At 51.5% G+C, this 27,989-nt stretch overlaps 11 protein-coding genes across 11 annotated transcripts; 8 read left to right on the top strand and 3 right to left on the bottom strand.

Moving 5' to 3' along the window:
• Positions 1-564: 564 nt before the first annotated feature.
• QC761_307160 (uncharacterized protein) lies at positions 565-3,596 on the bottom strand (the record flags this gene model as incomplete). Its single annotated transcript, XM_062877856.1, has 3 exons — positions 2,954-3,596; positions 710-2,895; positions 565-655 (listed from the first exon to the last, which is right to left on the bottom strand). The coding sequence occupies exons 1-3, from the start codon at positions 3,035-3,037 to the stop codon at positions 565-567; spliced, it is 2,361 nt and encodes a 786-aa protein (XP_062733673.1). The 5' UTR covers positions 3,038-3,596.
• QC761_307155 (uncharacterized protein) lies at positions 3,389-5,140 on the top strand (the record flags this gene model as incomplete). The annotated part of the gene is given in 4 exon segments (XM_062877855.1): positions 3,389-4,322; positions 4,375-4,527; positions 4,580-4,972; positions 4,989-5,140. The coding sequence occupies 4 exon segments, from the start codon at positions 4,289-4,291 to the stop codon at positions 5,138-5,140; spliced, it is 732 nt and encodes a 243-aa protein (XP_062733672.1). The 5' UTR covers positions 3,389-4,288.
• A 598-nt stretch (positions 5,141-5,738) lies between these two features.
• Positions 5,739-6,021, top strand: QC761_0055380 (uncharacterized protein; the record flags this gene model as incomplete). The annotated part of the gene is made up of 2 exons (XM_062872521.1): positions 5,739-5,917; positions 5,976-6,021. 2 exons carry the CDS (start codon positions 5,739-5,741, stop codon positions 6,019-6,021), a joined length of 225 nt encoding a protein of 74 aa, XP_062733671.1.
• A 565-nt stretch (positions 6,022-6,586) lies between these two features.
• On the top strand, positions 6,587-7,896 carry QC761_307150 (uncharacterized protein; the record flags this gene model as incomplete). Its single annotated transcript, XM_062877854.1, has 4 exons — positions 6,587-6,680; positions 6,747-7,181; positions 7,241-7,273; positions 7,330-7,896. The coding sequence occupies 4 exons, from the start codon at positions 6,587-6,589 to the stop codon at positions 7,779-7,781; spliced, it is 1,014 nt and encodes a 337-aa protein (XP_062733670.1). The 3' UTR covers positions 7,782-7,896.
• A 2,979-nt stretch (positions 7,897-10,875) lies between these two features.
• On the top strand, positions 10,876-12,351 carry NOP15 (nucleolar protein). The gene is made up of 3 exons (XM_062877853.1): positions 10,876-10,986; positions 11,044-11,100; positions 11,161-12,351. Exons 1-3 carry the CDS (start codon positions 10,947-10,949, stop codon positions 12,228-12,230), a joined length of 1,167 nt encoding a protein of 388 aa, XP_062733669.1. The 5' UTR covers positions 10,876-10,946; the 3' UTR covers positions 12,231-12,351.
• A 193-nt stretch (positions 12,352-12,544) lies between these two features.
• QC761_307130 (uncharacterized protein) lies at positions 12,545-15,501 on the top strand. The gene is made up of 4 exons (XM_062877852.1): positions 12,545-13,143; positions 13,407-13,630; positions 13,746-14,938; positions 14,994-15,501. Exons 1-4 carry the CDS (start codon positions 13,092-13,094, stop codon positions 15,385-15,387), a joined length of 1,863 nt encoding a protein of 620 aa, XP_062733668.1. The 5' UTR covers positions 12,545-13,091; the 3' UTR covers positions 15,388-15,501.
• Positions 15,502-15,678: 177 nt separating this feature from the next.
• Positions 15,679-17,124, bottom strand: QC761_307120 (uncharacterized protein). Its single transcript, XM_062877851.1, has 2 exons — positions 16,965-17,124; positions 15,679-16,892 (listed from the first exon to the last, which is right to left on the bottom strand). The coding sequence occupies exons 1-2, from the start codon at positions 16,982-16,984 to the stop codon at positions 15,764-15,766; spliced, it is 1,149 nt and encodes a 382-aa protein (XP_062733667.1). The 5' UTR covers positions 16,985-17,124; the 3' UTR covers positions 15,679-15,763.
• Positions 17,125-17,441: 317 nt separating this feature from the next.
• GET1 (GET complex subunit get1) lies at positions 17,442-18,621 on the bottom strand. The gene is made up of 3 exons (XM_062877850.1): positions 18,414-18,621; positions 18,129-18,315; positions 17,442-18,067 (listed from the first exon to the last, which is right to left on the bottom strand). Exons 1-3 carry the CDS (start codon positions 18,498-18,500, stop codon positions 17,727-17,729), a joined length of 615 nt encoding a protein of 204 aa, XP_062733666.1. The 5' UTR covers positions 18,501-18,621; the 3' UTR covers positions 17,442-17,726.
• A 375-nt stretch (positions 18,622-18,996) lies between these two features.
• Positions 18,997-20,001, top strand: QC761_307100 (uncharacterized protein; the record flags this gene model as incomplete). The annotated part of the gene is made up of 1 exon (XM_062877849.1): positions 18,997-20,001. The coding sequence occupies one exon, from the start codon at positions 18,997-18,999 to the stop codon at positions 19,999-20,001; it is 1,005 nt and encodes a 334-aa protein (XP_062733665.1).
• A 1,690-nt stretch (positions 20,002-21,691) lies between these two features.
• Positions 21,692-24,457, top strand: QC761_307090 (uncharacterized protein). Its single transcript, XM_062877848.1, has 2 exons — positions 21,692-22,606; positions 22,670-24,457. The coding sequence occupies exons 1-2, from the start codon at positions 22,397-22,399 to the stop codon at positions 24,041-24,043; spliced, it is 1,584 nt and encodes a 527-aa protein (XP_062733664.1). The 5' UTR covers positions 21,692-22,396; the 3' UTR covers positions 24,044-24,457.
• Positions 24,458-24,811: 354 nt separating this feature from the next.
• On the top strand, positions 24,812-27,481 carry QC761_307080 (uncharacterized protein). Its single transcript, XM_062877847.1, has 2 exons — positions 24,812-26,401; positions 26,461-27,481. The coding sequence occupies exons 1-2, from the start codon at positions 25,249-25,251 to the stop codon at positions 27,078-27,080; spliced, it is 1,773 nt and encodes a 590-aa protein (XP_062733663.1). The 5' UTR covers positions 24,812-25,248; the 3' UTR covers positions 27,081-27,481.
• Positions 27,482-27,989: the final 508 nt, after the last annotated feature.

Genomic DNA, 27,989 nt, shown 5'->3' with positions numbered 1-27,989 from the left:
TGAAAGATGTGACAAACTTCCAAGAGTGGCTATGCTGGAAAGCCTGGTATCCCATTCGCGTCATTTGATAACTGAGATGGCTGGCTAAAATGCAGGGCGAGAGCTAACAAAGCTGAGCTGGGGTGGTGAAATGGTTCCGTTTAAAGCTTAATAGATGAGTATATAAGCACTTGACGGCTCACCTGAGCATGTTCTCCCAGGTATAAGCAAGTTTAGGGTCAAAAGAGCCAAGTTCCAACAGGGTATTGCTTTTCATCCCCTTCCTTCTGTGCTCATCTCTTACTAGATATCAAGCCAAACAACCGAATCAAAAAACGCAATGCTAGCTATCGTAAATACATCAAAAATCAAAAAGAAACAAATTGCTCCACGCTCCCTAACTGAACCATAGCACCTGGCCAATGATCCTCGCTCCTGGACCTTGAAAATGTCCAACTAAATTCCCCCTCTCTCCCTAATTCTTGGATATCAGTCTTCCGCTTGCTCGTCTTAAAAATTAAAGAAAGGTTTTGTTGTGTTATATCTCCACCCTGACTGATTTGATACCCTCTCCCTTCCGATTGTCTAATCATCCCGTCGGTTATCTTGGTCATCGTCCACCAAGATCACTACCGTGACTGTAGCTGCGTATGCCTCTCTGATTGCACAGGCCATACTATACCCATATTAGCACCACATGGAATAGTAACTGTAAGAGATAAAAACATACCAGGTCTTCCCCAAATCCGCCACAACCGCACTCAATCCCCAATGCGCGCACCAAGCCCTAGCCAGAACCTCATTATCCGGCACCCCAAATGCCTCCACCACCAGCACCTTCTCATCATCCCCGCCACTCAAAGTACTCGGACTTGACACCCCCGTTCTCCCTTGGTTGGTATGTCCGCCACTTGCCCCCTGTCCAGGGGTCGTGGGCGATAAGCTCCTCGCGTTTCTCTCGTTCTGCCCATGACTGTGAGTTCCTGCCCCGGTTCCAAACACCCCAGGCCAGTCTCGCACTTTGACCAGCTCATCCGCTTTGACTGGTGTGTATACATAGTCGAAGAACAATGGATGAGGACCGTCGGTACAAGGCCAGGCGCTGATGAAGCTCACGTCAAAGGTGAGTCGTAAAGGCCAGGAAACACCATCGATGGCGAATTGGATGCTGGCGTCGTACCACTTTGGTGGGCTGGAGGTGTCGGACTTGGTATTGGTTGATCGAGGAGTGTTGGGGCGGGTGTTATTGTTTGGTCCGGCAGGACGGAGGTTGAGGAGTTCGATGCGGACTAGATCGGCAAGGTAGCCGTCTTCGTCGCGGTCGGGGGCTACCAGGGCATATTCGCTGACTGGGAAGACTTGTGTTGGGGGGCCGAGGGGATCAGACCGCTCAGACATAGACCGGATATCCTCCGGTGTTACCTTGTTAGGGGGTCGTCGGGATCGAATACGTGCTATTTGAGAGCGGGCAAGATCGCCAGTTGGACGAGCCGGCCCGACCCAGCCTCCTAATGAGCGGCAGGTAGGTGCGAGTACTTTGCCTACGATGGAAGTGGCGGTCCAGTAAGTATAACTGTTACGGTACTGGAAGCCACAGCTGGGGTGAATGTGAGTCAGTAGAGCCAAATCGTCAGTGGCTCTGTCTGGATCAATGTCAAGCAGGGAATTCATTATAAGAAAAGGGAAAGTAGGGCCCGGGAGGACAAGCCCGCTGAAGAAGGCCATGGCGTGGGAGCTGACAAGATCGAGGACGCAGTCTTCATCTCGTTGTTTGAGCTCACGCAGGGTTTCGGAAAGATTGGGCCACTTCATCATTTGGGCGAAACGCTTGAGCATCTTGACTTGACGACGTTTGAGTTTGAAGCGGAGGCGGATATCGTCGGGTGTTGGACCGTAGGCCTCTACGCGGACGTTCTCGCGCCATCGTCGAGCAAGGGCGAGGCTCCATTGTATCGTTGGTGGTATTTGTGCTAGTAACCTCTCTCTGGCATCGGTCATGTGGTGTCTGGAATTGATTCGAAGATCTAACTCAATGCTCAGGAGGAGCTGGTGGAAGAACTTTCGATATTGCTCAGCGTTGGCAGCACTGGTGTCGAAGATGAACTTGGTCGCCACCTGATTTTTTAGATTGGTAAAATCGATCCAATCAGGTCGTGAGAGCACCATGAACAAGTCCATAATTTGCGTGTCCAGTGTCTTGTGTGGACTTCTGTGCTTGTCTGGGTCTCTGAGTAGCCTCCGGTAAAGGTTTTTGTACATCAGGTCCTCATCATCGTCCTCCAGTCCTCTTTCCAAATCTCTGATGCGTGCAAAGATGGTCTCGAGGTCAACCTCTCGTGGCTCAATGCCTGAGTCGCGCAACGGGATAGTTGTTGGGAGGACGCTCGCGAGTGATGCCCAATGGTTGAGAGTGATGGTCCCTGGGCGTCTTCCAAAGCAGAATGAATAACTGGGTTGTTCAAGCGTCTCCCACGGGTAACTTGCCGGGCCCGAACCCAAAAGGCACAGGGTCATGAGCTGTGTCATGGAGTCATGATGGTTAGCAGCGTCCGTCTCCTCGCCACGGTTTCCGGCTACTGTTGCGAACATGGCATAGTAGTGATCCGAGACATGCGGTATTGGGCGTTTGTGTCCCTTGAAAGCGGGGACTCCTCTCGAGATGAGCTGCATTGCCGGACCCAGCCTCAGCTCTTCGGTGCTAGACATGCCGGAGGGCGGCCATTCCGTCAGGGGTCCGGCATCGTGGGAAGGGCCGTATGCATCCTCCCGGCCTTTCCCCTTGGTTGCATCCGGGTTGGTCCGCCTTGGTCTCCGACGTGAGGCAGATGGCCTCAACTCTGAGATGACGGGCTCTGATTGCCTCCGCTGGCGGTACACTTCCCCAGTGCTTGCCCTTCGTTGTGGGTCTTTCTCCAGCTTATTCAAATCATGTTAGTACACACATCGGTCTGTCGAGAGATGTGAAGAAGCATACAAATTTGGATATTTTACTGGCAGTGCTCTTCGCCCGTAAGAGCCCCCAGAAGCTCTTCTTCTTGGGTTGTTCCTCGTCAGCCATGGTGAATACGCGCGGGTGCCGAAGCGACTTCGAGTATTCTTTGTCCCGCGAGCAAGTTAATAAGCTGGTTGGAGACAACTGGTAAGGGGTGTCCTAGAATTAATCTTTCAGTGGACACGCGTCTCACAAGAGGTGGCTGCGCCTGTTCTTCAGTTTGTGAGATGCATCACGTTAATTTCGAGATCCGAGAATGCTTGGCAAAAACTACGAGAGGGGAAAAAGAGGCTTGTGGGGTATAGAACAGGAAAAAGATGCAAAAGTCGGTCAGCGACACGGTGGAAAGAGACGTCGAGAAAAAGGCGAATTGTGAACACGCAAACGAGCGGCCGAGTTTTTGTCGAGGGTGAGTTGAGTGAAACAGCGCAGAAGCTTGAATGGTGCACGGAAAGAGTGTGCAGCGGCCCGGTCGATCCAGAGAAATGCCAGCCCAGCACCGGCGGACAGCCTGCATGCTCAGGTGATGCAAGGGGTCTGCACCTCGGAGCTTGCACCTCGTCTCATCACCAAGAGACGGCTTTTACCAATTGTCTTCGATCCTCGTGTCAAGCTCAGACATCTTATCAGCTGCCGACCATCATTAAGGCACCAAACGATCTCAGATACCCAAGGGCGGACACGGTGCTCGACTGCAGCCTTGTGGCCCAACATCAATGCCACTTCATCGCGACAAAACCTGGATGGGACTTCTCCCTCTTTATTTGTGGCATCAAGGGCCTGATATTGTCACAGGAGAGATGAGATACGCGTCTCTCACCAAAAGCACAAACCCGGTGCAGTCTGCAGGTTGGGTATATCAACTATCGATGTGCCAAGCCATGGGGTTATAGACGCACTTACAGTCCAAGTCGAAAATCGACTGCACTCGATCTTTGTAACCACAGCATTGACAGCAATTGCATCCTCGGAAGCGAATAACTCTCTGTTTCCCAGAAGATCAGCTGAGCCGAAGGGATGAAATGGTTGCAAGTTTTCATTTATGCTGGGCTTATAGCCAAGCCTCTCTCCTGTCATCACTCGGACACTCCTCGTCCAAGGTTGCAAGGCTATACAAGTAAATACTGACATCAAGAGAAGGCTGTTCCCATTATACGAGGTTTGTGGAAGCACTTACAGGTATTTGCAGGTTTGCACATCACATATCCCAATGCCGGATGAATGGAGGCTGGGTGATGTAGTATCACCGCAATTTATTTCAGCGTCTCGTCGAAAATCCGCCCCAAGACCGCATACGTACTTGGGGGCTGGCTATACATGTTCAAGGCGGCAGTTTCGCATTATATATCTAGTGTGTTGCAGTCCCTTCTCTGTCTTCCGGTATCTCATTCTAACGTAACCAGGTCCCCCATCATCTCTTGTAGCAGGCCTAGGCGCATCTTCTATGGAGCACGAGGTTGGGAGGAAAGGCCCGAGGGGACGATCCGTGAATTTGCGGACGAGACAGTACACTGAGGGCATTATTCATGTGCCAGCTCCCTGCTTCTCAGTCTGCGGTGAGTGGCTCTAGGCTCACGAAAAAAAAATACAGTACTAATATATCAATAGATAGTGCCTATCTTGAGGCGCAGAGGGTTGGCAAAGATCCGGAGTTGTGCGAGGAAGAGGACTCTGTGTTCTACAGCTCATACAATGACTGTAGAATGTGTATTCGTGACATGAGCGACTATGGCATGTACGGGGTTGCGGAAAGAGAATATCTCACGCCTACTTTCCAACCGTGGTTGGACTACTGCGAATCATTACCACCCGTTCAGTACATGGCCAGCACCGATATGCCAACCAGCACACTAATCACCCCAGCGACCATCGTTAAGATCCCTGAAAGTACGGACAAACCCGTCATCGACATCAGTCCCGCCACTTCACCCCAAACACCCAGGGCAGCACCCATACCCAGCACACCGCCTCTTAACGAAGAGCCCATTGCACCATCCACTGGTATAAATATAAATAGTATCACAACCGACGTTCCGTTACCTAGCGAGCCGTCTTCTCCTCCCACTCCTGCAAGTTCCCCAGGGAGCAGCCCAACCAACGCCAGAGGCACTGCTCCATTATCCTGTATGTCAGCGCCAGTACCACGGGTTTGGTCCCATTGTTATCTGACATATATCGATCAATAAGCTAGCTCCTCAGCGTCTCCCTTTGCACTGGGTAAGTACCCCTTTATCACATTTTCTTTTTCGAGTCCTAACATGTCTCAAGCCGGAGGTAAAATCATTGAAACAAGCTTCTCGACAGCAATACGAGCCCCTGCCTCAAATACCTCTGGAGATGGCGCTTCAAACTCCCCAGAAACCACCGCTTCACACTCACCAGGTATTTCTGCCTCAAACTCGGAGAGCACTCTGGCCCAAATACATCTGGCAAATCTAGTACAAATCTCTCCGGGGCCCCCACCTCAACCTCTTCAACTCCTCCTATCCCAAGCTCACTAGACACTCCAATCCTTACTGGAATCATCGCGGGCTCAGTCATAGCAGTATTATTTCTCCTAGGGGGCATCATATACCTGATCTGTTCACAACGACAACGAAGCAAAACACCATCAAGCTCTGATACCTGGCCTAGTGGCAAGGCTCAACTTCACAGCAAACCACTCACACCAAGGGTACCACCAGCGGAAGTGCTAGACACATGGCTTCGAGAGCTTGCGGCCGATACATCATCTCGAGGATCGCCAAGAGGGCTTTCACATGCCGAGATGGGCGAACTTCGTGCTCTCCGTGAGGTTCGTGACTTGCGGGAGCTTTGTGAGCTGAGGGAAATAAGGGTATTGAGGGAGTTGTCGGTTTCTACGGGGGTCGTGGAGTTGGAGAAGACGTTTGATCTTCCAAGGTATGAGCTTGATGGGGGTGGGGAGAAGTTGAGAAAGGAGAGGAGGTCGGTATGACCTGCGCAATGAGGGAGGAAATGGTTGAGCTGATGATAATGATAATAGCAAACGCGGTGATGATAGAGGTTATGAGCATACAAGAAAGGTCTAAACCCAAAACATATGAGTAAATACGAAGCAAGGCTTTCGCATTCGAGCATTCAGGTATGAGCCAAAGAGTGTGATATCCAAATGCCTAACCAAAACAACATCAGCGTCAGGTACATTCAAGCCCACGGCCTAGGCCGCCATAGAGCGACAACCAAGGGGTCAACTGCTCTGTTGCCAAGACCTGGATTGATTGGAAACGAGAAAGTAAATGCAGACAATACAGCCGTTCGGCAAATTATAAGGGTATGCCACTGGCTGGATATCTACAACATCTTTCATGCAATGGCAGTCGAGGTTGTACAGTAATTTCAGGTAAGTGTCGATCACTTGGACGAGGCTGTGCCCAAAAACTGCACTTTGCTGGAGTATTTACATGTATGATGCATCGTGACTGAAATGGCATCTCGTTCTGCATGCAGCTGAATTCGACGATCACAGCGAAATACGTAGTATTCTGGCCATATATTTCAGCTCATGCTGTTTCCCTAGTAAGCGGTACCATCTCTCCCTTGCTTCTGTTCTCAAGTTTCATCAACCCCGCAACAAGCCCTCTCACCCCCAAGGAAATGGGAAAACGACAGCTATCGCCTATGGGCTTACAAGCACGGCAAGAGGGTGAGGGATCTCAATTGCTGCCAGCTATGTGCTTCTCACTCTGCGGTAAGTTTTGGATCTTGAATTGGAGAAGAAATGGCGTATCTAATGCGAATCCCGGAATGTCATTAGATAGCGCATATCTGGAAGCCCAAAGGCTCGGCAAAACTGCAGAACTGTGTTCAAAAGACTCAGCCTTTCTTTCAATCTTCGGGAATTGTACCGCTTGTATCAAGGATAACTCGAACGACACCAAGTATTCAGAGATCGAGAAGGGTTACATCAAGCCAAACTTTCAACCATGGCTGGACTACTGCGAAGTCTTGCCGCCGATCCCGATATCAGCTACCAGTGGATCGACCAAGATGATTGTGCTTCCCGCCGATTACTTTGACACTGTAACAAAGACCTACTGGAAACAAACATTACTGGGCCCGAATAGCATCACTTCGTTTTTGGAGACAGTCACACGGATTCTACCCAATCTGAAGTCCTTCAACGTTACTGATCCCCAGGAAACAACTTCGACCACTTTTAGCAATGCTACCACTACGAGTCTATCATCATGTAAGTTGGTCTACTCTATTCCAATGCCATGCTTCATCATCTAACGCCACCACGTCTAGCTACTAGCACCTCCGCAACTGCCACACAGTCAGGTAAGTAACCACCCACCAACCACACTGCCAGATAACATTCTAACGAAACCCCAAAGTCTCAGAACTTGAGCTCGACCAATCCGGACCCCCAACTACACTAAACAGAAGCTCCCTCATCGGTGTGCTAGTAGGCTCAGTAATAGGCGGACTCCTCCTCTTGGGTGCCATTGCCTTCATGATACGACGCCGGCGGAAAAAAGAACCCATTGCTCGAACCGAAGACGCAAACGACGGGAAGGATGAGGTCTGGGGAAAGGCACAGCTACATGGTGACTCTATACCCGTCAAACCAAAAACATCCCCGCAAGAGCTGCCAAATTCTTGGCTTCGAGAGCTACCGGACTCAGGTTTCCGGGAGCTTCCACTTGGTTCTGACTCGACAGAGCTTCCTATATCGCCCATGTCGAAGGAGCTTCAGGGAAGTCAGGGCCTTCCGAGGTATGAACTGCATGGTGGTGATGCTCATTTCGAGAAGAGGGAGGGGGGTGGGAGGGGTGAAATGCTTTGAAAAGTTGAGAGTCGGTGGCTCTGTATCATGACTGGAGAAAGGTTTTAGGGCAGGAGGGTACATGAGGATGGTAACGCTCAGAATAGGTTGAACATAATGAAGGGGGTGTTATGCACAAATGACGGGAACGGCTGTGCCGCCTCATATGACTGAGAGCAATATCAGGTTTGAGAGGAGTCACACGGTTGCTTTCCTGGTATTTAATGAGTATACCTCGGTAGGTAACCTATATCAATTCTCATATGCATTTCTCGCGACAAGATGAAAGGTACATATATAGATAGACGACACCTACCTTATCTTCTATCCACGTAAGTACCCACCGCAAAGAAAATCGACCAGACCAAGTGCTGCTACAGTACACATATGAAGTTCGGTAAGCCTGGCCCCCAACAAAGGTGTCAATGCAACAGCTTCCTATTACCAAGCATCAGCCGCATAAGAAAACGAGTAAGCGGGTGTATGGGATGCATGGGAAGCATGGCCAGGGCATACTTTTGAAGCTGTCACTGGCTGGTGATTATATGAGTAGGCCGAAGCGGCCACCTATGAAACATGCAAGGTGCCGTATTTACATGCAAGTTGACGTTGATCGCTGGAACAAGGCTACCCCTAAAAGAGCGCTTTGGCGAAGTATTTGCGTGTATTGGGCGTGTGATTGAAAGTATGGCTTGTATCTATGTGATCGGAGCAATATATTGGAGCTGTCGGTGCCCGTAGGTACTTGACTTATTACCCAAGCCTCGTCCCAAAATTCTCTCTTTCATCAACCGTACCTCTCTGTTTCCATGAGCCTCACAGGAGCGCTCAATGCATGGCCATACAAAATGTAGGGCGCCAGGTTGGCAACGACGATCTGTCCTTGCCAGATCGCTGTACTGGAATGTATTGCGATGAGTGGTCTCGACTTGAATCAAAGGTCGCGATTTGATGCCAACTAATACCAGACTTTGCTGGGTTTCTTGATATGAGGAATGTAACTTCATACGCATGGTCGACTATCTACAACGTCTTTCGAGGGAATTACGACTTGTGTATAAATGTCTCACAGTGGGCACTTCTGATCTCTCCACATTCAAAGAGAATTTCTCGACCCTAACTACGGACTCTGGGTGGGCTTTTGCAACTTACCACAATCCGATGTCACCTACCCGGCCGACTACTTTAAAACCTTGACCACGACGGAATCGGTTAAAATCAAGATTTTCAACCATGACGTTTCGACGATTTTGACAACCCAGACCATGATCTTGCCCAAAGCAGAGCCCTTTATCTTACAGCCACTGAAGCCTCCGCAACTCCAACAGTGCTACAACTACTGCTTCACTCTCAAGTAAGTTCATATCATCCCCACTCTTTTAGAGTGTTTTCTGACATGTTCTTGTCCAGGGACCGGCGCTTCAACAACAGCCACCGGGCCAGGTAAGCCAAACCTCTCGTCATACCTAATACAAACAATTATTTTAACCCTCGAAGTCACCGGATCCAACTCAAATGACGACGAAGGCACATTAGGCAGAAGTGCCTTGATCGGAGTCATCGTGGGCTCCATGATAGCACCGTTCATTCTCTTTGGAGTTGTAGCCTATCTGATTCGAAGAAGGCTAAGGAAGCGAAGGGCCGACAATGGCATATGGGACAAGGCACAGCTTCACGGGGACTCTTTGACTGCCAAGCCGCGTAGACAGGCCAAGAAGGATCCAAACTCGACAATTGGTGAAATTTGCGAACTTCCGGTTTCACCAGGGACAACAGAGCTTCAGCAGACACCGGAACTCGATGGCATGAGCTTGATACAACTGCGGGTCAAGGAGAGAAGGGTGACCGTTCTCAATAAATGATCGTGAGATTGGGGGTGTTGATGCTGATACATTTGGTAACTTGGAAACGAGGGAGTACTCGCCTTGGCGACAAGCTTGCTAGGCAATGGCAACAAACACGATGAAGGAAAATATGCCGTACATCTGTTGGAAGGTATCATGCTGCCCAAGAAGGTGATGCGCAGATCGCATGAGCTGCGCTATACTCCGTAGCTCAGGTTCCATGCATCTGTCTTGATAGCATAAACCAAAGGTTCTGTTACAACATGAGCTGGAATTACTGGTAAAGATCATTCACAAACATACGACTGTGCCTCACGGTTGATAATCAGTGTTGGAGGGTATTCTCGCCATGGCTCCGGAAGAGCAGATCCAGGAGAACTACATGACCCCATGAACCAATTCCATTCAATACTGAGGTCCAAGCCCCTATTTCCATTCTTCTTCTCATGTGGCTTTCTTACCCGATATTAGCACGGTGATTGAGATTAAACCCGAGAAAACAGCTACCGAAGTTGTACAGCCATCGATGCTCGGCGAAGATGCTCAAATCCTGCCGCCCCCTTGTAATTTGTCCTGCAGTTAGTGTCATCAAAACACAAGATTTCTTCAAGACAATAAAGACGAAGTTGCCTATACCGACACCTCCCAATGCCAGACAATTTTTATAGAGAAAAACCGCAGCTTACCAAACACCAGGATGGAGTTCTCTAGCATCGTCCTTCATTCTTTATCTCCAAAACTGTAAAAACTGTATCCTTGAGCACCAAGCTTGTTGAGCATGCAACCGATACTAAGGCTGTGGAGGAGCAGTATCTTCAACCAAAATACAAGGCATAGGCATGGTTTGACTACTGCAATTCTCTGGCAGTGAAGAGATGCCTGAGCCCCCGTGGTATGAGCTAGGTGCTAGTGTGGATTGTAAGGATGTGGTTTGGTATGAGAAATGGTCTGAGAAGGGTGAGAAGAGAGTTGAGCAACGAGATAATGGAAGGGAAACTGTCCGTCACGGTATAATGGCTGCTGACGATACCAGCTGAAACTGACGAGTTCTGGGTTCACGGAACATACAATATTGACAAGGCCCCAAATAGTATTGTATCGGCTGTTATTGAAGCTGTCGACAAGAGTGAGGTTGAAGGGGTGAACATGAGTGGGTCAAGGGGTGCAGCTAAAGGTGGAACCAGAGAGCTTGGCAATTCACCGCCTTCCAGGATGCGGTCGCACTGGCAGAATCCAGAAATTTTCTGGAGGTGAAGCGCTGGACGGAGCCATTGGATTGCACTTTTGCGCCCGCCCCAGCAACAATCCTGTTCTGCAACCCACACAATCATCAACATTCACAATGGCCAGAACAGTTAACGGTGCAGGCCGTAAGGCGAAGGGTTTGTTCATTCAAAATCCGGCAAACACACAACTGAATACTAATGGTTGGTTCACAGCTTCTGCCACGGAGAAGAAGGCCGCCAACGGAACCCCCAAGGCCGAGAAGCGCAAGGGTTTGTTTTCTCCCACCATATTTGTCTTGGAGCGATAATTGTCTAACCATGTCTTCGCAGCTACTGAGGATGCTTCCCCCGTCGTCATCAAGAAGCAGAAGCCCGCCAAGGACGTTGTCGCCGAGGAGGCCCCCAAGAAGTTGGCGCTGAAGAAGGAAAAAAAGCCAACAAAGGAGGAGAAGCCCACCAAGAAGGCCAAGAAGGTCGAGGAACCAGTCGAGGAAGAGACTGTGAACTTTGAGGAGGAGGACGAGGAGGTCGATCTTGAGACCCAAGCCCTAGTTGAGGCCCTTGACAGCGACAACGAGGAGGAACAGCCAACGCGGATCAGCGAGATCTTCCAGAAGGGTCAGGATGTCGGCAAGATCCCCAAGTCCAAGAAGGCGAAGAAGGAGAAGAAGGAAAAGGAGACCCCAGTCAGCAGTGGAAACCCCGGCGTCGTTTACCTCGGACGCATCCCCCACGGTTTCTACGAGCACGAGCTCCGGGCGTACTTCGGTCAATTCGGCGATATCACCAAGTTGAGAGTTGTGCGCAACAAGAAGACAGGCGCCAGCCGTCATCGTGCCTTCATTGAGTTTGCGGAGGCTGAGGTGGCCGATATCGCGGCGCGCACCATGGATAAGTACCTTCTCTTCGGCCACATTCTTACCGCCAAGGTTGTGCCGCCTGAGCAGGTGCACCCTGACCTCTTCAAGGGCGCCAACCGCCGCTTCAAGGTCGTCCCCTGGAACAAGATGGCCGGCAACCAGCTCGAAAGACCGCTTTCCGAGTCGCAATGGCAGGCCAAGATCACAAAGGAGGAGCAGAGACGGCTTGCGCGGGCTGAGAAGCTCAAGGATCTTATGGACTACGAGTTTGACATCCCTCAGCTCAAAGCTCCCGAGGCCAAGCCACAACTGGAGAACGGAACCGCCGAGGAGGAGGCTCCTAAGGAGATCGAGGCCCCTCCCGCCGTCGAGGAAAAGGTTGAGAAGAAGATTGAGGAGAAGATTGAAGAGGTTGTTGAGACGGTTGTCGAGACCAAGGTGACCAAGGTCAAAAAGACTAAGGCTGCCAAGGAGCCCAAGGAGGACACACCCAGAAAGGGGACAAGGAGCAGCACGAGGAACAAGAAGACGAAGTCATGAGGGGCATAATACCCAATATAGGCAGGGAGAAGAGTACTTGATACCCCGACTCAAGGCAGAAAAAATTGCATTGTTGGCCAGTTTTTAGTTGATTTTTAAATACATCCAATTCACACACAAAGTTTCCTGGTGAAGTAGCATGTCCGCCCCAAGCGAACCTGGCACCCTCATTTGGTGAACTGATGTTTCACGATCAATTCGAGATATGTCAGGATTATAAAGCGCGGATAGTTTTGTCTACTTCTCCCCAAGAGATGAAAAGGCCACATTTGCTGTTACATAAATGCACCAGCGGGCGGATTCCAAGAATATTCGGGGGGAAGGATGAAATATGTAAAGAAGAAAAAGAGAAAGTTTCTTCGCGGCTGGCAGAACCTGGAGTTGGTAAAAAAACCCACGATTGGTCCGTGACCTTGAAGATTACGTAATATTAGTCCCCACCTGTGAACACCATCTCTTGCGCCGCTCTGCGACTGCTGCATGCTGTAACACGGTAGCATTTATCAAGATGCAAGCCCTGACTAAAAACCTCCTTGGGGGACCTCGTGCTGGCTTCTCAGGCCTATAGATGACACGTAAGAATATGCATTGTTTCTGAGCAAGGAACAGTTCTCTTGTCTTCCAAGGGCGAGGAACAGGCCGAGCTGACGTGGAGCAACGGATCGGAATTCATGGAAGTGGGATGCTTGCTGCGGCGCACACGGCGGGCACTCGCTGAGCTCTACCTTGCTGTTTCAACACAAGTACTTGTTCCACGGCCAGCCAGGCAAAACAAGACACATAGGGCCACATTTCTGCTCCTCTTCATCATCCCCCGGGCATTGATTCCATGACCAATTGCTAAAATCTGCCCCGGAAGCCATGTCCTCTTCTTCCGCGCCGAAGGGCAGCTCTGTCCAATCAACAGCACCAGGTATGTCCCCCATGTGGGCTTTGCTGGGGGTAGCACCACCGCCCAGCAAGCGAAGGGCCTGAAAGAGTGCAAGTGGCCAGACCGCAACTGGTCCGACGGGGAGACCCTACGATTATGTTCTGTTACAATACATGCATATACCGGAACCTATCACCTTGCCATCTTGTCTTTTTTCCTATTTCTTCTTCTATGACGAGGCCTAGATCTCCCCTTGACGTGCATTTTGCGCTAATCATGCAATTGTTGTAATTCACCACCATTAGTTCCCGCCTCGACCGCATCTTCAAACACCACTCCTAGCAGGAAGAACAGGCATAAGAAGAAGAAAAACACCAACAACAATAATAATAACACCAACAACGGCGGGAAGGGCAGCAACGGGAACAACAACAGCAGCAGCGTAGCGGCGCAGAAGCAGCAACGAGAGCCACCACCAGGAGAAAAGGATGGCATTGAGAGCGCCCGGTCTCAAGAGCCAGAAACTCTGGTATGCGCAACCTACTATGTTTGGAACTCTGGTCATTTGCCCCCTCCCCTTGCCTACTACCGGCCTCGGGACCGTGGGTTTCATGTCGTTGAAGGTGTACTAACCCATTGGGTAGAATGCGCCAGGCAGCCCCTTGTCCCCGCCGCCAGATAAGCTCGAGCACACCTTTCCGCTAGCAGACGAGGGGCTCGAATCTGTGAAGCCAGAAGACGAACCCGAGAAAATAGTAGAGCCGGAGGAAGAGCCCGAGCCTGAACAGCCAGAGGAGGAACCCCCAGCCAACGGTCATGCCGACACAAACGGCCACCAACACAAACCAACAGAGAAAACGACGACGCCCCCGCAACCACCCAGCATCAACACCAAACTGGAAGCCACCATGTCCTCCTCACCAGATAACTCGGCTCTCCGAGAAGAGGTAGAGAAGCTTCGCCAGCAATTGGAAGCTCAGTCAACAGAGATTACCCAGCTGAAAGCCGACCTCGAAGAATCCGAATCCGCCAAGGACCATGCGGAAACCCAATACCAGACCCTTCTCGGTCGCGTTGAGAAGATCAAAGAGACCCTCGGCGAGCGCCTCAAGCGCGACAAGGCCGAGCTGGAAGAGGCGAAGGACCGGGTGGAGGAATTAGAAGCGCAGAATGACCAGCTCACGCAACAGATCGAGTCCCAAAGGGAGGAGACGGAGCAGCTGAAGCAAGAGGTTCAGGAACAAGGGCGGGAGTTGACAAGCCTGAGAAGCAGATCCAATCTGTCTCAACAAAATTGGCACAGGGAAAAAGATGACTTGGACAGGCTGGCCAAGAAGCTAAGAGAAGAGCTGGAAAGCACAGCCACCGCGATGGGAGAATGGGAGGTCATCGCCATGGAAGAACGCTCCCAAAGAGAACTCCTCGCCGAGAAAGTCTCCGAGTTGGAAGAGGAATTGCTCTCCACAAAAGAAGGCTACGAAAGAGCCGTCGGGGACCGAGATGTCCAAAGCCAAGCGGTGGATAGACTTCAGCGAGCCCTCCAAGAGATCCAAGACGCTCGCAAGAAGGAACTCCGGGACATTGTCGAAGCAAATGAAGAGCTCGTCCAATCCCTCAAGAAGCGAGTTCAGGAAGCCGAGCAAAAAGCCAACGAGGCCGAAGCAGAAAGGGAAACCCTCTCCAAGGAACTCGAACGGACCGCCTCCTTTGAAAAGGAGGTCAAGGAAAAGAACCTTCTCATTGGCAAACTTCGTCACGAAGCCATCGTTCTAAACGACCACCTGACCAAGGCACTGAAGTACATCAAGAAGACGAAGCCAGAGGAGATGATCGACAAGTATGCCCCCCCCTCTCTCCCCAGCCGATCGATAACCACTAATTATCTCCCACAGACAACTAGTAACAAACCACTTCCTCCAATTCCTCACCCTCGACCGCTCAGACCCCAAACGCTTCCAGATCCTGCAGGTCATGGCCGGCTTTCTCGGGTGGAGCGAGGAACAGCGCGAAAAAGCCGGTCTCTCCCGCCCTGGCGCTTCAGGAGGTTTGCGCCTTCCCACCTCACCGTTCCATCGCACGCCTAGTTCGCCGGCGTTGAACAGCGAGTTTTTTGCTGATCAGAACGCTTCGCTTGCGGGGGTGACACCCAAAGAAAGAGGGGAGAGCTTGAGCGACCTTTGGGCGAGCTTTTTGGAGAGGAGCGTGGATGAGGCGGGTGTGGGTGGGGGAGGCAAGGGGTCGAGGAAGGATAGTGCTAGTAGTGCGGGGACGAGGCCAGGTGTCTGAATTTCGTGAAAGAAGAAGAAGGGAAACGGGTGGGAAAGATAACAAAATATAGCTTATTGGTAGCTGGTTTGTATATAGGTATCCATGAAACGGAGGATGGTAGTTATAGTACCATGATATTGCATCAAAGACATGGATTATTCATGGCATGTGGCATGTTGTTCTTTTTGTTGGGTTTGGGCAGATCAAAAGACATGAGTTTTGTAGTGCTGGTGTTTATCTTCCGAAATTATAAGGGTTAGGTGTTGTAGGCATTCAACTTGGTTTGAAGCACTTTATCACCACCAGACTCTCTTGATATAACAATTAATATTATCCTTAAACGCCAGAAGAATTCGCTCGCTAAATCATCATACATTACCCAAGATACCACCATCTACTCCTCCTTAACGTGCCCACCTGCTGTCGTCGACGACGTCGTAGTAGTTGGCGTACCCGGCACCGCCTCACCCCCACTTGCCGCCGTAGGACTACTAAACCCCATCAACCCCCCCAAAACCCCCCTAGTATACTCCTCCGCATCCCTCTCCAAACTTCTCACATCCAGCCTATTCTCCAGCGCATCATTCATCCCCCTCACCACCTCCTCCTCCTCCATCATCTCCCTCGTCAACCTCACCTCATGCGCCCAATACCCATTACTCCTTCCCCTCAACCCCTCATCCCTGGTAACCGTATTCTTCACCACCCCCGCCGCATTCAGTTTCCCCTTGATATTCCCCAACCCCTTCAAGACACTCTCTATCCTCTCCGCCGGTGACGGCGGCGTGACAAACGCCCTGTTCGTCCCAGTAAGATATATCGCCAACGCAAGAAATATATCCAACATGGCAAGAGAAATAAATCTCATCAGCCTCGAACTCCAAAAAATCAAATCCAGATCCTGCAGCCGTAGTTTGTTCGAGTTAGACTGGTGGTTAAAACTGCTCGTCAAATACAAATCCAGCACCGCCACCACCACACTCGCAATCGCCGCCGGGGTCCGCCAACCAGCCGCCTTTTCCCCCGAAAACAAACTCGACGTCACCAGCGTGATAACCACCAGATTAAAAACATGGGGCGTCAAAATACTCGGGATGGCATAATACAAATAACTTGTCGGATCGTCGCTCTTGCAAAAGGGGCAGTTTCCTAGGACATCCGGTCCGAACTGGAGGTACAACAGTCTTGACTCGAGCGAGGTGAATTTTGCTTTGAGGGCGAGGTCTAGCGGGGTGAGAGTGTGCAGTTCCCTGAGGGAGGATAATCGGTTGAACAAGACTTCGGTGGGGATCTGGAGGCGGGATTGGGTGATGGCGAAGATGTTTTCTGGGGAAAAGATTGGGAGGGCGCGGAGGAGGAAGGTGGTTGCCACAGCGGAGAGGATGGCGATGGCGCGGGTGAGGGAGGGGGAGAGGGGGATGATTTTGAGGCGGTGGGTTTGGGAGGTGGCGCGGATGGAGCGGTAGTAGGATATTGCTTTGGGCAGGAGGAGGGGGCCGAAGAAGATGAGGAGGGATTTGATGCTGTTAACTTGTTAGCTGGAGCTTAAGAGGTAGGTTTGGGGGCGTGGGAGAAAGAGAAAGAGATACACGTACGTCCCCCAGTCTATGGCCATCTTGTCTGGTGTATTTATTGATCGGGCGGCATGCGCGATTCGATTTCTCCGTTGTTTTGCCTGCGCGTTTGTGGAAACCCCCGTTGTCAAGATCTCTGTTGTTTGCGACACCAAGATGCCAGGTGGTTGACGAGGCTGACAATTGCTCAATGACGAGCCAAGGGTTGAATGCGGTCGTGTCCCACCATTGTATGCAAGGCTGCCGCTGGGTGGCAGTCTCGGCAAACGTACCCACTTTTACCCGTACGCAGCCTTGGAGGGAAAATATAAATTTTGACTGGCGAATTTCTGTTGACCTTTTCTACCTTTTCACAAACCAACCACTTTCTTCGGCTTCAGCGACTGTAACGGACACCATTCGTAACCGACTTTGTTTCTTCAATCGTGCCAATACAGCAATCAATATACTCACAACGATTCATCTCAGTCCCGATCCCTCTTCGCGCGTGATATTCTACTGACCTCCCCCACTTTCAATACCAGTTGGCACTTTCGAAGCTTCTGCGAATCTTTTCCCCATGGTCGCAGAAGTCAAAAGGGAGCCTAGATCGAGCCCAAGGACTCTGCCAAGAGTCATCTCACGTAGTGTTGCAGAACTCCAGCTCCGGCCATGAAGATTATCTGCGTCAAATTGTGAGAGACATTTTATTTCTCTATCCATTACTACTTTTGTTTGTGCCCCATGCCTATGTGTAATCCTGTCATGGTCTTCCTGACCTTCGCAACATCATACATGTCCCATTCATGAATCTTTCTTTTCCGACTGCGCTGGAACAGGCTGCCTGACCTTTTGTGACTGCTTCGCAGCAACATACACCAAAGCTGCTGTGGCCGCCTCAATCATCAGAGCGATCACGGCGGTGCAAGCCCATTGCCAAACCACAATGCTGACGCTACCCATTGGCGCACGGGGGAAAGAGGCGAACCATTCGACATAGTAGGGGAACCAGGCGTAGGGGAGCCAGAACATGGGCTCCTTGCTGTACCAGAAGGGGAGGAACCACTGTACGCCGCGGGTCGAGACCGTGCGGGTGGTCGTGAGGGTTCGATCGAACTTGGTGCGGGCTGCCTCGAGCGAAGCCTCTGTAGAAACGCAGAAGTTAGCAACTGCGTCCCTTCCAACCCATATGTAGTGATCGCCTACTCTTCTTCTCAAGATCCTCCAACAGCTTGTCATGCTGGCGCCTGAGTTTCGCCCACTTGGCAAACTCGTCTTGACTGCTCGTCGCCTTCAGCTCATGTCGAACGGCGAGGTATTCTTTTTGCTTCTTTCGCTGTTGTGCAAACTCTAACGAGAGCGATGTCGGTAGGGTAAGGTATATCCTCCATAGCTATCAATGGGTTTTTCTTGTCAGCATATGATCGTTTGCCGAGGGCGGCCATGGCATGGTGGGGGGGGGGGGGCATCGCAGAGAGAAGGCCAGCGTACCAAATCGTTGATGGTGGTTGCGCCGAGGGTGTTGACCAGCTGGACAACCAGCTCGGTGACGAATATGATGAGTAGTAGAGATGGCATCTTTGGGGAGTATGAGCGCGCTGGTCGGTTTACAACTAGCGGTCTAAAGTTGCGGTCATGTCCGTAGTATGTTTTGTTTGTTGGGGGGTTCGACTGTCAGCATTGGGAAGAGAAATCAACGTGACAATGACGGAGCTCTCTCTGCCAGCTCAGACCCACAGGCGGGATACGTGGCGTGGCGTTCAGCAGAGGGTTAGGGTTGGAGTAGGTAGCTTTCACAAGGTCAGCTTGGGGGCTTGATGGCTTCACCTTGGGCCAATCACCTACTATCTTTAACATCCAGTCTTGAAAGGGGGGTTTATGGGACTCAAGCTCAGAAACACCACTTACTGTACAGCTGGATTATTTTGCCCGCCTCTTTCACATATCATCCTTCTCTCGAGGCAGCCTTAAGCCAAGCCTGAACTCACCAGCCTCATCTCACACTCAACCTGACTATCTCACACTCAATCTATCCCTGAAGCTCTTACCAGCAACCCAAATACAGCCGCTCAAAATGTCTCGAGCCATAGACCCAAAAACAGCCGCAAACCTCAAGTCCGTCAACCTACAACAAGTATACGAAGAACTAACGCAAACCCTCACCCTCCCCTCCTCCCCATCCACCCTCCTCGAAATCGAAATCCTCAAAGAGTTCCACTTCCCCCCCGGCCAAACCATCCTCAGAGACAACAACTTCATCGCCATCTCCAAACTCGCCCTAGTCCAATCCTTCGTCTTCGCCCGGACCCGTCTCAGAGCCTACCAAACCGACCCCTCCTTCTTCAGCTCAGACGACATATCCTCCGCCACATTCACCATCCTCCTCTTCGACCCCGAGCACCTCACAGCAGCCAACACCAGAAAACGACTTCTCCAGTCAGAATTGCAAAGGCAAAACTCTGACCATAGAACGGTGTTGGAACAAGAAAAGAGGACGGTAGACAGTCTCCTCACAAGCAGACTACACCGACACACCAAATCCCCCGTGTTATGGAGTCATCGGCGGTGGCTCATCACCCAGTACGCAAAGTATGGTCTGTCAGTTGAAGTCACGGGTGATATCGAGAGGATTGTCTGCGTGGCTGGGGAGAGACATCCCCGGAACTACTACGCTTGGTGTCACGCCAGGTTTTTGGTCAACATCAGCAACAACAACTTCAACCGTGGGAAGCTGTTGGAAATAGTCCAGACTTGGTGCGCTCAGAATCACACCGACATATCAGGGTGGTCATTCCTGTCTTTTCTCCTCGGCCGCGACAAGGACGCACCGGGGGTGATAGCCAAGGTGTTGGATCTGGTCGAAGCTCTCCGGTTGTCAAACGAGTCTGTCTGGGTGTTTTTGCCGACTTTGGCAGCGGCGGGTGTCATGACGGAGGAGGCTTATTCTAGGTTTTTGGAGATTCAAAAGGAGCTGTTGGAGATGGAGACGACGGCGGTGGCAGACAAGGCGGTGTTGAGGAGGGCGGTGGAGTGGTGTGAGACATATCGGAGTCCATCAGCAGACAGAGGACGCGGCTAATGAGACAGTTACGTTACGGATGGAAAGAGCCATTGTTTTAGGATGGGAGTTGAGGTGTCAGTTGAGGTGACGTTGCTGTCCGCGTGTCCAGGTGTGGAAGACAGGAGAATTTCCACCAACGGGCAGATCTCTATGACTATCAAACGGATCGGCTTGAGAAAACCGGAGACGAGCGGAAAGAAACTCTCCATACCATAGACTGGTAAGATGGTCCAAACTTCTTATTCATACAGAGAGACCCTCAGCGGGATATCAGGTAAACTGACACGTCAGACCAGCTGAAGGCATATCGACTTCTTCAGCCTGATACGAACCAGGAGTTCAACCGTTGTCAAAAGAGAGGTGAATGAAACTGACAGCTTCAATGTACCATTCCCCTCTTACCTAACGACGAGCTTGGGCATTTTCGTGGGTTAATCACACACCATGCTCATGAGGTCATGATGGGTATTTGTTAGAAATTACCATTCTCCACCGAGGAAGGGGGCTCTGCTGATCTAGGTAGGGGACCTTCACCTACGCAGACTCGTGCCAAGCGCGATGGTCAAACATGAAACTGTTTGTTATTGTCAAAAGCCATGATGCCAAACAGCCAAAAGTAAGACATTGATAGCCGCCTTGTTGTTCAGCTGGCCGGATGGGAGAGGACAAGCTGAGGCTCTGGATCAGTCTGTTGTGGTGGTGATGCTTCACACAGGCGCAGAAGAGTGTGGCCGATTGGCTCGTTCGAGGCTGGCTGCTTGGTGGATATCTTGGCCGACGCCACGCAGGGATCCGGGTTCAGGACGTTATCTGGGGCGCACAGGCCGGCGGCTCCCCCCTGTCAGATTCGTTTCCCACGGCTGCCACCCTCCCAATATTGCATCCTTGAAATGAAATTTCCAGAAAGAGAAGTACTGGCTTATGTTGGTTGCTGTGGGAGTTCGTATTCTCAGGAGATTGCATTTGCCTGAGTGAGAAGAATGCACAGGAGAGGACATGAACACAGTGAGGTAGATGTTGACTGTCTGAACTGCAGACGGGAAGGGATGTCAAGAAATCAAATGGCAGTCCGGACGGCTTCGGGGTCTTTTGCAGAGACCGGGAAAGCTGGGGGACAAATTGGGTGGAGCCTCGAAAACAAGCGGCACACAGACGCCGAGCAGCGCTGCAGAGCTTGTTCGAGACCGCCGCCAATCAGACAGCGGCTAGATGATTTGGACATGGACAGGGGCGGCTCCACTCTCCAGCAGATCGTCGCTTTTTTGAGATGAGAAGAGACACCAAGACATTTTTCCAAGAAGCTCCCAAGAGCTTCACCACGACCCCAAAGGCAATGGTCATTTGCTCAATTGGCGTTGCAGACGGCGGTATTCAACGGTATTTGAGGGTTGCAAGCGTAGGAAAACACTCCGCTTTCTCATCCAGCGAGAGCCAGGGCTTCCAGGGCAAAATGCGGGCAGCCGCAACTGACAATTTCAAGACATCCATGAGTATACATGAGATAGCCAGGTAACAAGCTCAATCGGGAAACATTCCCCTCCACGTTGCCGATATCTCTCATCCATCATCTCTCGCTATCCAGGTACCTGCGGATATTATGGTGGTAATGGTTGATAGCCATGTCAATCGCCAACAATTAACATCGAGCCAGGGAGAAGCCCAGAACTGTTCCTGGTCTCCTGCACACCATCATGGGTCGGCCCCCCCTCAGCAAGCCCCCCCAAAGAGGAGCAGGCAGGGGTGGTTGCGGCCGACTGCTCCATCCACAATGCATCTGGCCTCGTTCCCTTCCATGTCTTGCTCTTATTCCCACGCTCGCCACCCTCCTCTTCTTTTTTTTCTCTCCACATCCGACATCTCCTTTCCGTTTGTTCGGGGTGTGTCCATCATTGCTCGAGGGGTCTTCCTTTATACCTCCAAAGAGCTTGTTTCAACATCGGCTTCCTGTCTCTCGTGTATCTCGCCCATTGCCCCATCATCGCGTTTCCCATTCTTCCGATCTTTCCGCATAGTTTTGCATCTTCCAGCAAGCAAGTTTCTTATCAAAGTCATTTTTCAGCTTCAACGTTTTTGCATAGCCTGCGAATAGTCATTTTTGGGTGTTTGCTTTTTCCCCATCACAAAAGTCCGGTTTACGTCTGTCTCCATCAACTCTCGCCGCAGGAACCATTAGACGACAATTCCAATGTTGTCCAATTAATCGTTAATCGCCTCTTAATACCCTCCCTTCTCGGCAAGACGGATCTGGCGCTCTCAAATGACCATTTGACCGTTGCCAGTCATCTGTCACCGATATCGAGGCTGCCCAAGTTTTTTCGACATCAGTTTTTGGAAAGCCGTTGGCAGAGAGAGACCACGTCCCGCCAAGGTTGGTGAGGGAGTGTGGTGAGGATTTTGGGGATCATCTCTCAATATGTTGAGGCCGACGTCTTTTCTTACAAAGCTCGCACTTTGGGTTGCCGCTGCCAACGCCTTTGTTGTGTTCATTCCCGACGACCAATGCGATCCTACCGGCCATTGTGGTCCTTTCACCAAGACGACGCGGAAGCATGGCGGCCACTCGGCGAGGTCCAATGGCGGCGAGGTGGTCACGTTCCCTTTGGTTGCAAGGCCAAGACAAGTTGTATGTCGCTCCTGAGCTGTCGCCTTGATTGCCCACCGGACATGATATTGACCGTGTTTCTAGCTTGACGATGAGTCTGAACCTTTTGATCGTGTAGCAGTGGCTATTGCCCGTGTCGCCCAAAAGTTCGGAGGACCGCCTGCAGTGCGTGCCCGAAGTCAGAAAGACGACAAGAACTACGTGCCAGGGAACCAGTACCCTATTTCCCACCCCATCAAGCCGACATCAGAAGGCAGCACCGGCATCTATCAATACGGGCCCGACTTTTCTTACTTTATCAGGGTTGAGCTCGGCTCCCAGAAGACGCCATTGTATATGCTTTTGGACACCGGTGCGGGCAACACTTGGGTCATGGGAACCGACTGCACGGAATATGCCTGCCGCCTTCACGATAGATTCGACACGGCAACATCAACGTCTTGGAAGGCCAATCAAGCTGATGACTTCTTCATCAACTATGGCACAGGTAATGTCACAGGTGTTGTGGGATGGGATAACATGGTGCTGGCGGGGAAGACTGTCAATGTTCAATTTGGTGTGGCCAACCATACTGCAGAAGAACTGCGACATTATGCCTTTGATGGCATTCTGGGTCTGGGGATGGGCCACTCTGTCACTGGGAGTTTTTTCAAGGAGGTCAGGCAACAGAACGCCCTCAAGCCGATCGTTGCCATCAGCATGAACAGAGATTCGGACGGCGTGAACGACGGCCAGGCCACTTTCGGCGGCATTGACCCGGCCAAGCATGTCGGTGAGATCAAGTACGCCGACGTCACGACGGAGCACAAGGCGAAGGGCGAGTGGGTCATTCCCATCGAGGGTTTTTCGTTCGACGGAAAACAGGCCAAACTCAACTCTACAAAAGCCATCATCGACACCGGAACAACATACATCTTTGGGTCGCCGTCCGACGTCGCGGAGCTCTTCAAGCTCGTTCCCGGGGCCAAACTGGATGAGAAGCCGGCCTACACCGAGTATATCGTCCCCTGCGAAACCAAAACGGCATTCAAAGTTACTTTTGGAGGTGTCGCATATGAGATTCCAGCCAAGGACTGGGTGGCCCAAGTCGTAGATGACAAGTGTCTCAGCCGTATCTATGGTTATATCGATCTACCTAGTTTTCGGCCTGGCGAATGGATTATGGGGGATGTTTTCCTCAAGAATGTCTATTCTGTGTTCGACGCCGACAACGGCAACATGCGAATAGGCTTTGCAAACAAGGCAGCCCCGCCCAAGCCGACGAGCACGGGCAACACAGGTGCTGTGGCGACTGGCGAAGATGGTCGGCCTGTCGTACCTGGATCTACCGGGAGCGCAACTGGCGAGACAAGTGCTGAGACGGTAACTCCAAAGACGGTCTCTGGTGGCAGCAAAGTAGGAGGTGTCGTGTTTACCTTGGCCTGGGCTCTGGTCGCTTGGGCCATGATGGCGGTGTGAAGGAACATTGTAACAACATTCAAGTGTGTTTTTGGAGAAGAGTGATGTGCTCGAATCGCAGCACAAGACATGGGGGAAATCACAGACCGGCTGTCTGGAATAGGGCAGTCGTTGGTTGAACCCACACAAGACTCAACGAGTCGCCTCTTGAATTCGATTCAACTGGCACTTTTTATTTTGGAAGAGAGTGGCCCAGTGGAGAGGAGCCGAGTCGTGCTTGGGTAGATTGTGATTTGATTCCTACCCCGTGAAAAGGAGCGTGGACGTTGCCACCTCCTGTCTCGACTCCTCGGCTGAGGATGTTCACTCGACGATCTTTATGATCGGTTATAAAAGGGGCATTTTGAGTTAGGTCCCGCCATTTTGGTAGCGCTAGAGAAATAAGTAATAATAAGCTTCTTTAACATCACCTCAGTGAGATTGGGACTTGTGAATGAGACCAGAGCGGATATCGTCGGGTCGGTCGGAGTGTTTCAGTGTTCCAGAAGACCGGGCAACAAGTCCACTCTTTCGGGACGCGCAGCAGCCGCATCCTGCGAAGCGGTCCCCGTTCAGGGGCTGAGTGAGAGCCTGTGAGGAAGCTAGCTAGCTCCGCAAGGTGCCGTGTGTAGCGCAACGCAGCATCATCTGACAGGGGTCTAATTGACCTGGCATTCTGTAACTGGCGAGACATTTGGTTTCTTGGGAAATTTCCAATTCATGACACTCGTTTTTCTATATCTTCTTTTTTGAACTGAGGTACATAATCAACACTTGCGCCAGCTTTTTTTTTTTTTTTTTACTATTGGTTTGCGGATGCAGAAATAAGCTTTAGTTTTCTTTTGTTTCATGCGACCAGTTTGTACACGTTGCCCAATAACGAACCGGATCCCGAGCGGCCGAGCCGTGCTCGCTCTTATAACGAACCGTTGTGGCTTGAATCGCGAGAAAGGGGGGGGCGAAAGCAAAAGTTGAATAAACAACAATAGCAACTTGACGAGTAGCTGGAGTGGAAGATTGCGAATTTGTGTGTACTTCCCCGCGAACGACGAACGAGAAGAAGACTAGCGGTGACGTACACTGCATCTCGACAAACCGAGCCCCTGACTTATACCGGCCGACTTATTGCGACTTTCGAATTGCGCCTACACACGAGCAGAAAGAGGGACAGCTGCGAGCTCGGAAGGGATAGGAGAGGAGGATAGGGCATACAGAACACTGAAATCATGTCGAGAATACGAAGGGACATCCCCGAAGGAGAAAGGGCCCCAGCCCAAGAAGAGAACATCGGTCTCCTCTCCTCCCACGACGCCTCCCAAGAACCACAACGACGCCCCTCCCCCATCCACAGCAACAGCACCTCCTCGAGCAAATCCTCCTCCCGCGAACGACCCCCAGGCGGGCTATCTATCCACCCGCCCGGCCCACGAACACCACGCACACCACACCGAGTCCGCTTCGACCTCACACCCACGTTCGTCCCAGAGGAAGCCAGGCAATTCCCCGCTGTCCCTCCCAAACCCACCCCCACAAACGAGGACACTCACCACCACGCCAGAGCGTCGTTCGACTACTCCGAATCAGACACCTTCAACCTCGACGACGATGATTACCTATCCTCCTCCACCGCCCGCCGAGGCCACCAGCGCGTCCCTCTGCTATCAGATATCACCGCCCCCTCCATAGCCGTCGCATCCGACCGCTCCCTATTCGGCGACCACGCCGACGCAGAAGACTGGCACGCCTCGGAAGCATCCCGCCCCAAATCAAACCTGTCGTCAGCGTTCATGAACATGGCCAACAGCATCATCGGCGCGGGCATCATTGGCCAACCGTACGCCTTCAAGTCAGCCGGTCTCCTGTCTGGCACGTTGCTCCTCGTGGTCCTCACCGTGGTGGTGGACTGGACGATCTGCCTCATCGTCATCAACTCCAAGCTCTCGGGGGCGTCGTCGTTTCAGGGCACGGTGGAGAAGTGTTTTGGCAAGCCGGGGTTGATCGCCATCAGCGTGGCGCAGTGGGCGTTTGCGTTTGGGGGGATGGTGGCGTTTGGGGTTATTGTGGGGGATTCGATACCGAATGTTATGAAGGCGATATGGCCGGATTTGGCTGGAGGAAGAATAGGGAGCTGGCTGGTGGATAGGAGGGTGGTGATTGTGGTTTTTACGCTGGGGGTGAGCTGGCCGTTGGCGTTGTATAGGGACATTGCCAAGCTGGCAAAGGCGAGCACGTTTGCGCTGGTGAGCATGGGGGTTATTGTTCTGACGGTGGTGGTGCAGGTCGGGTTTGTGGAGGTGGAGGAGAGGGGGGAGGTGAAGGGGTGGGAGGGGTGGGTGCTGGGGGATGGGATTTGGAGTGCGATTGGGGTTATCAGTTTTGGTATGTATTTCTGGTTGTGAGAGGGGAGGGAAGATATCATGTGCTGACAGTGGGGAAAGCATTTGTTTGCCATCACAACTCGTTGCTCATCTACGGCTCCCTCGAAAAACCGACCATCGATAGGTTCTCCAAGGTGACGCACTACAGTACGGCAATCAGCATGTTTGCCTGCCTCCTCATGGCCCTCGCAGGGTTTTTGACGTTTGGGGACAAGACCCAGGGCAACGTCCTCAACAATTTCCCCGCGGACAACACCATGGTCAACATCGCGAGGTTATGCTTCGGACTCAACATGCTCACCACTCTTCCTCTTGAAGCGTTCGTCTGCAGAGAGGTGATGCTCAACTACTACTTCCCGGGAGATCCGTTCAACCTCGCCCTTCACTTAATATTTACGTCAAGCTTGGTTTTCAGCGCCATGACGCTGAGCCTGTTGACTTGTGACTTGGGAACGGTGTTTGATCTTGTGGGGGGGACGAGCGCGGCGGCGATGGCGTATATTTTGCCGCCGTTGTGTTATATTAGGCTGACGAAGAAGAGCTGGAGGACGTGGGTGGCCTGGGGGGTGGTGGGGTTTGGAGGGGTGGTGATGGGGATGAGTATGGTGCAGGCGTTGGGGAAGATGATTAGTGGTATGTTCTTGTTTCCTTTTGACTATTTGTTTCCGATGCTAACATGAAATAGGGGAGGGAGAGACGAAGCAGTGTTATTAATCATGGCAAAGGTTACAAAAGGCATAATTTCGATACCATGGGAGGGGGGGAGTGGATAATTATATTGTTTGTCAACAGACGCCTTGCTGGGCCAACTGGTGAAACCCAACAGAGTGTTTGGTTGTGTATAAAACGGCTTTGTGTACATATAGAGACTGGCTTTTGTGGTTTACTGTCTGGTCAAGAGCTCTGTAGCCTCTGGAGGTGATTAGATTGGCGTTGGATGGGCGTTGAGACGTTGGAGTTTGGGGTTTTCAAGGGTAGCATCATTGGTTTACCTAGGTTTGAGCAGGAGAGCGGGGTCATAAGTTTGGACTGTGCGATTGAAATAAGACATGAGGTGTCATGTTTTGACCAATCTTGAGCATATCTTGTCTTGCAACTCATGAGTGTGTGGCTGACAAGTGTTGGTTCGAGTCCATCCAACATACGTGTAAGTGGCACTACCCGCCTCACACACGAGCTCGCTTTCACTATCCCGAGCGATCCGTTCGGTTGGTTGCCCGCCGCTCTTTTGAAGTTCCAGTGCGAGAGATATAAACGAATGGAGGAGGGTGGGTGGTATACAGGATGTACGTACTATATATTGTGTGCTTGGCGTGGGGAAACTGGGGATGAAAACGGGGCGAGACTTGCAGCTCGTGGCCGAGCTAGAGGAAGAAACACTAATATGGCAGGTCTCACGGGCAGACTTTGCCCGGTTCCAGAGACTTTGTTTCTTTGGTTGTTTGGTTAGCATATGGTTTCTTATTGCTCTTACAGTAAATGTTTCAGAGCACGTCAAGCAGAATCCCCCACCCCTCAACCCCGGTTTGTTTGTGTTGTTAAGTTATGACTTTGAAGTTCAAGTCCTGGTCATCCTCCAAACTTGCCTC

The sequence above is a fragment of the Podospora bellae-mahoneyi genome, chromosome 3, assembly GCF_035222275.1.
Source record: "Podospora bellae-mahoneyi strain CBS 112042 chromosome 3, whole genome shotgun sequence".
NCBI lineage: Eukaryota > Fungi > Ascomycota > Sordariomycetes > Sordariales > Podosporaceae > Podospora > Podospora bellae-mahoneyi.
The sequence above is the reverse complement of the archived record's forward strand: the minus strand, read 5'-3'. Positions and strand labels throughout refer to the sequence as shown.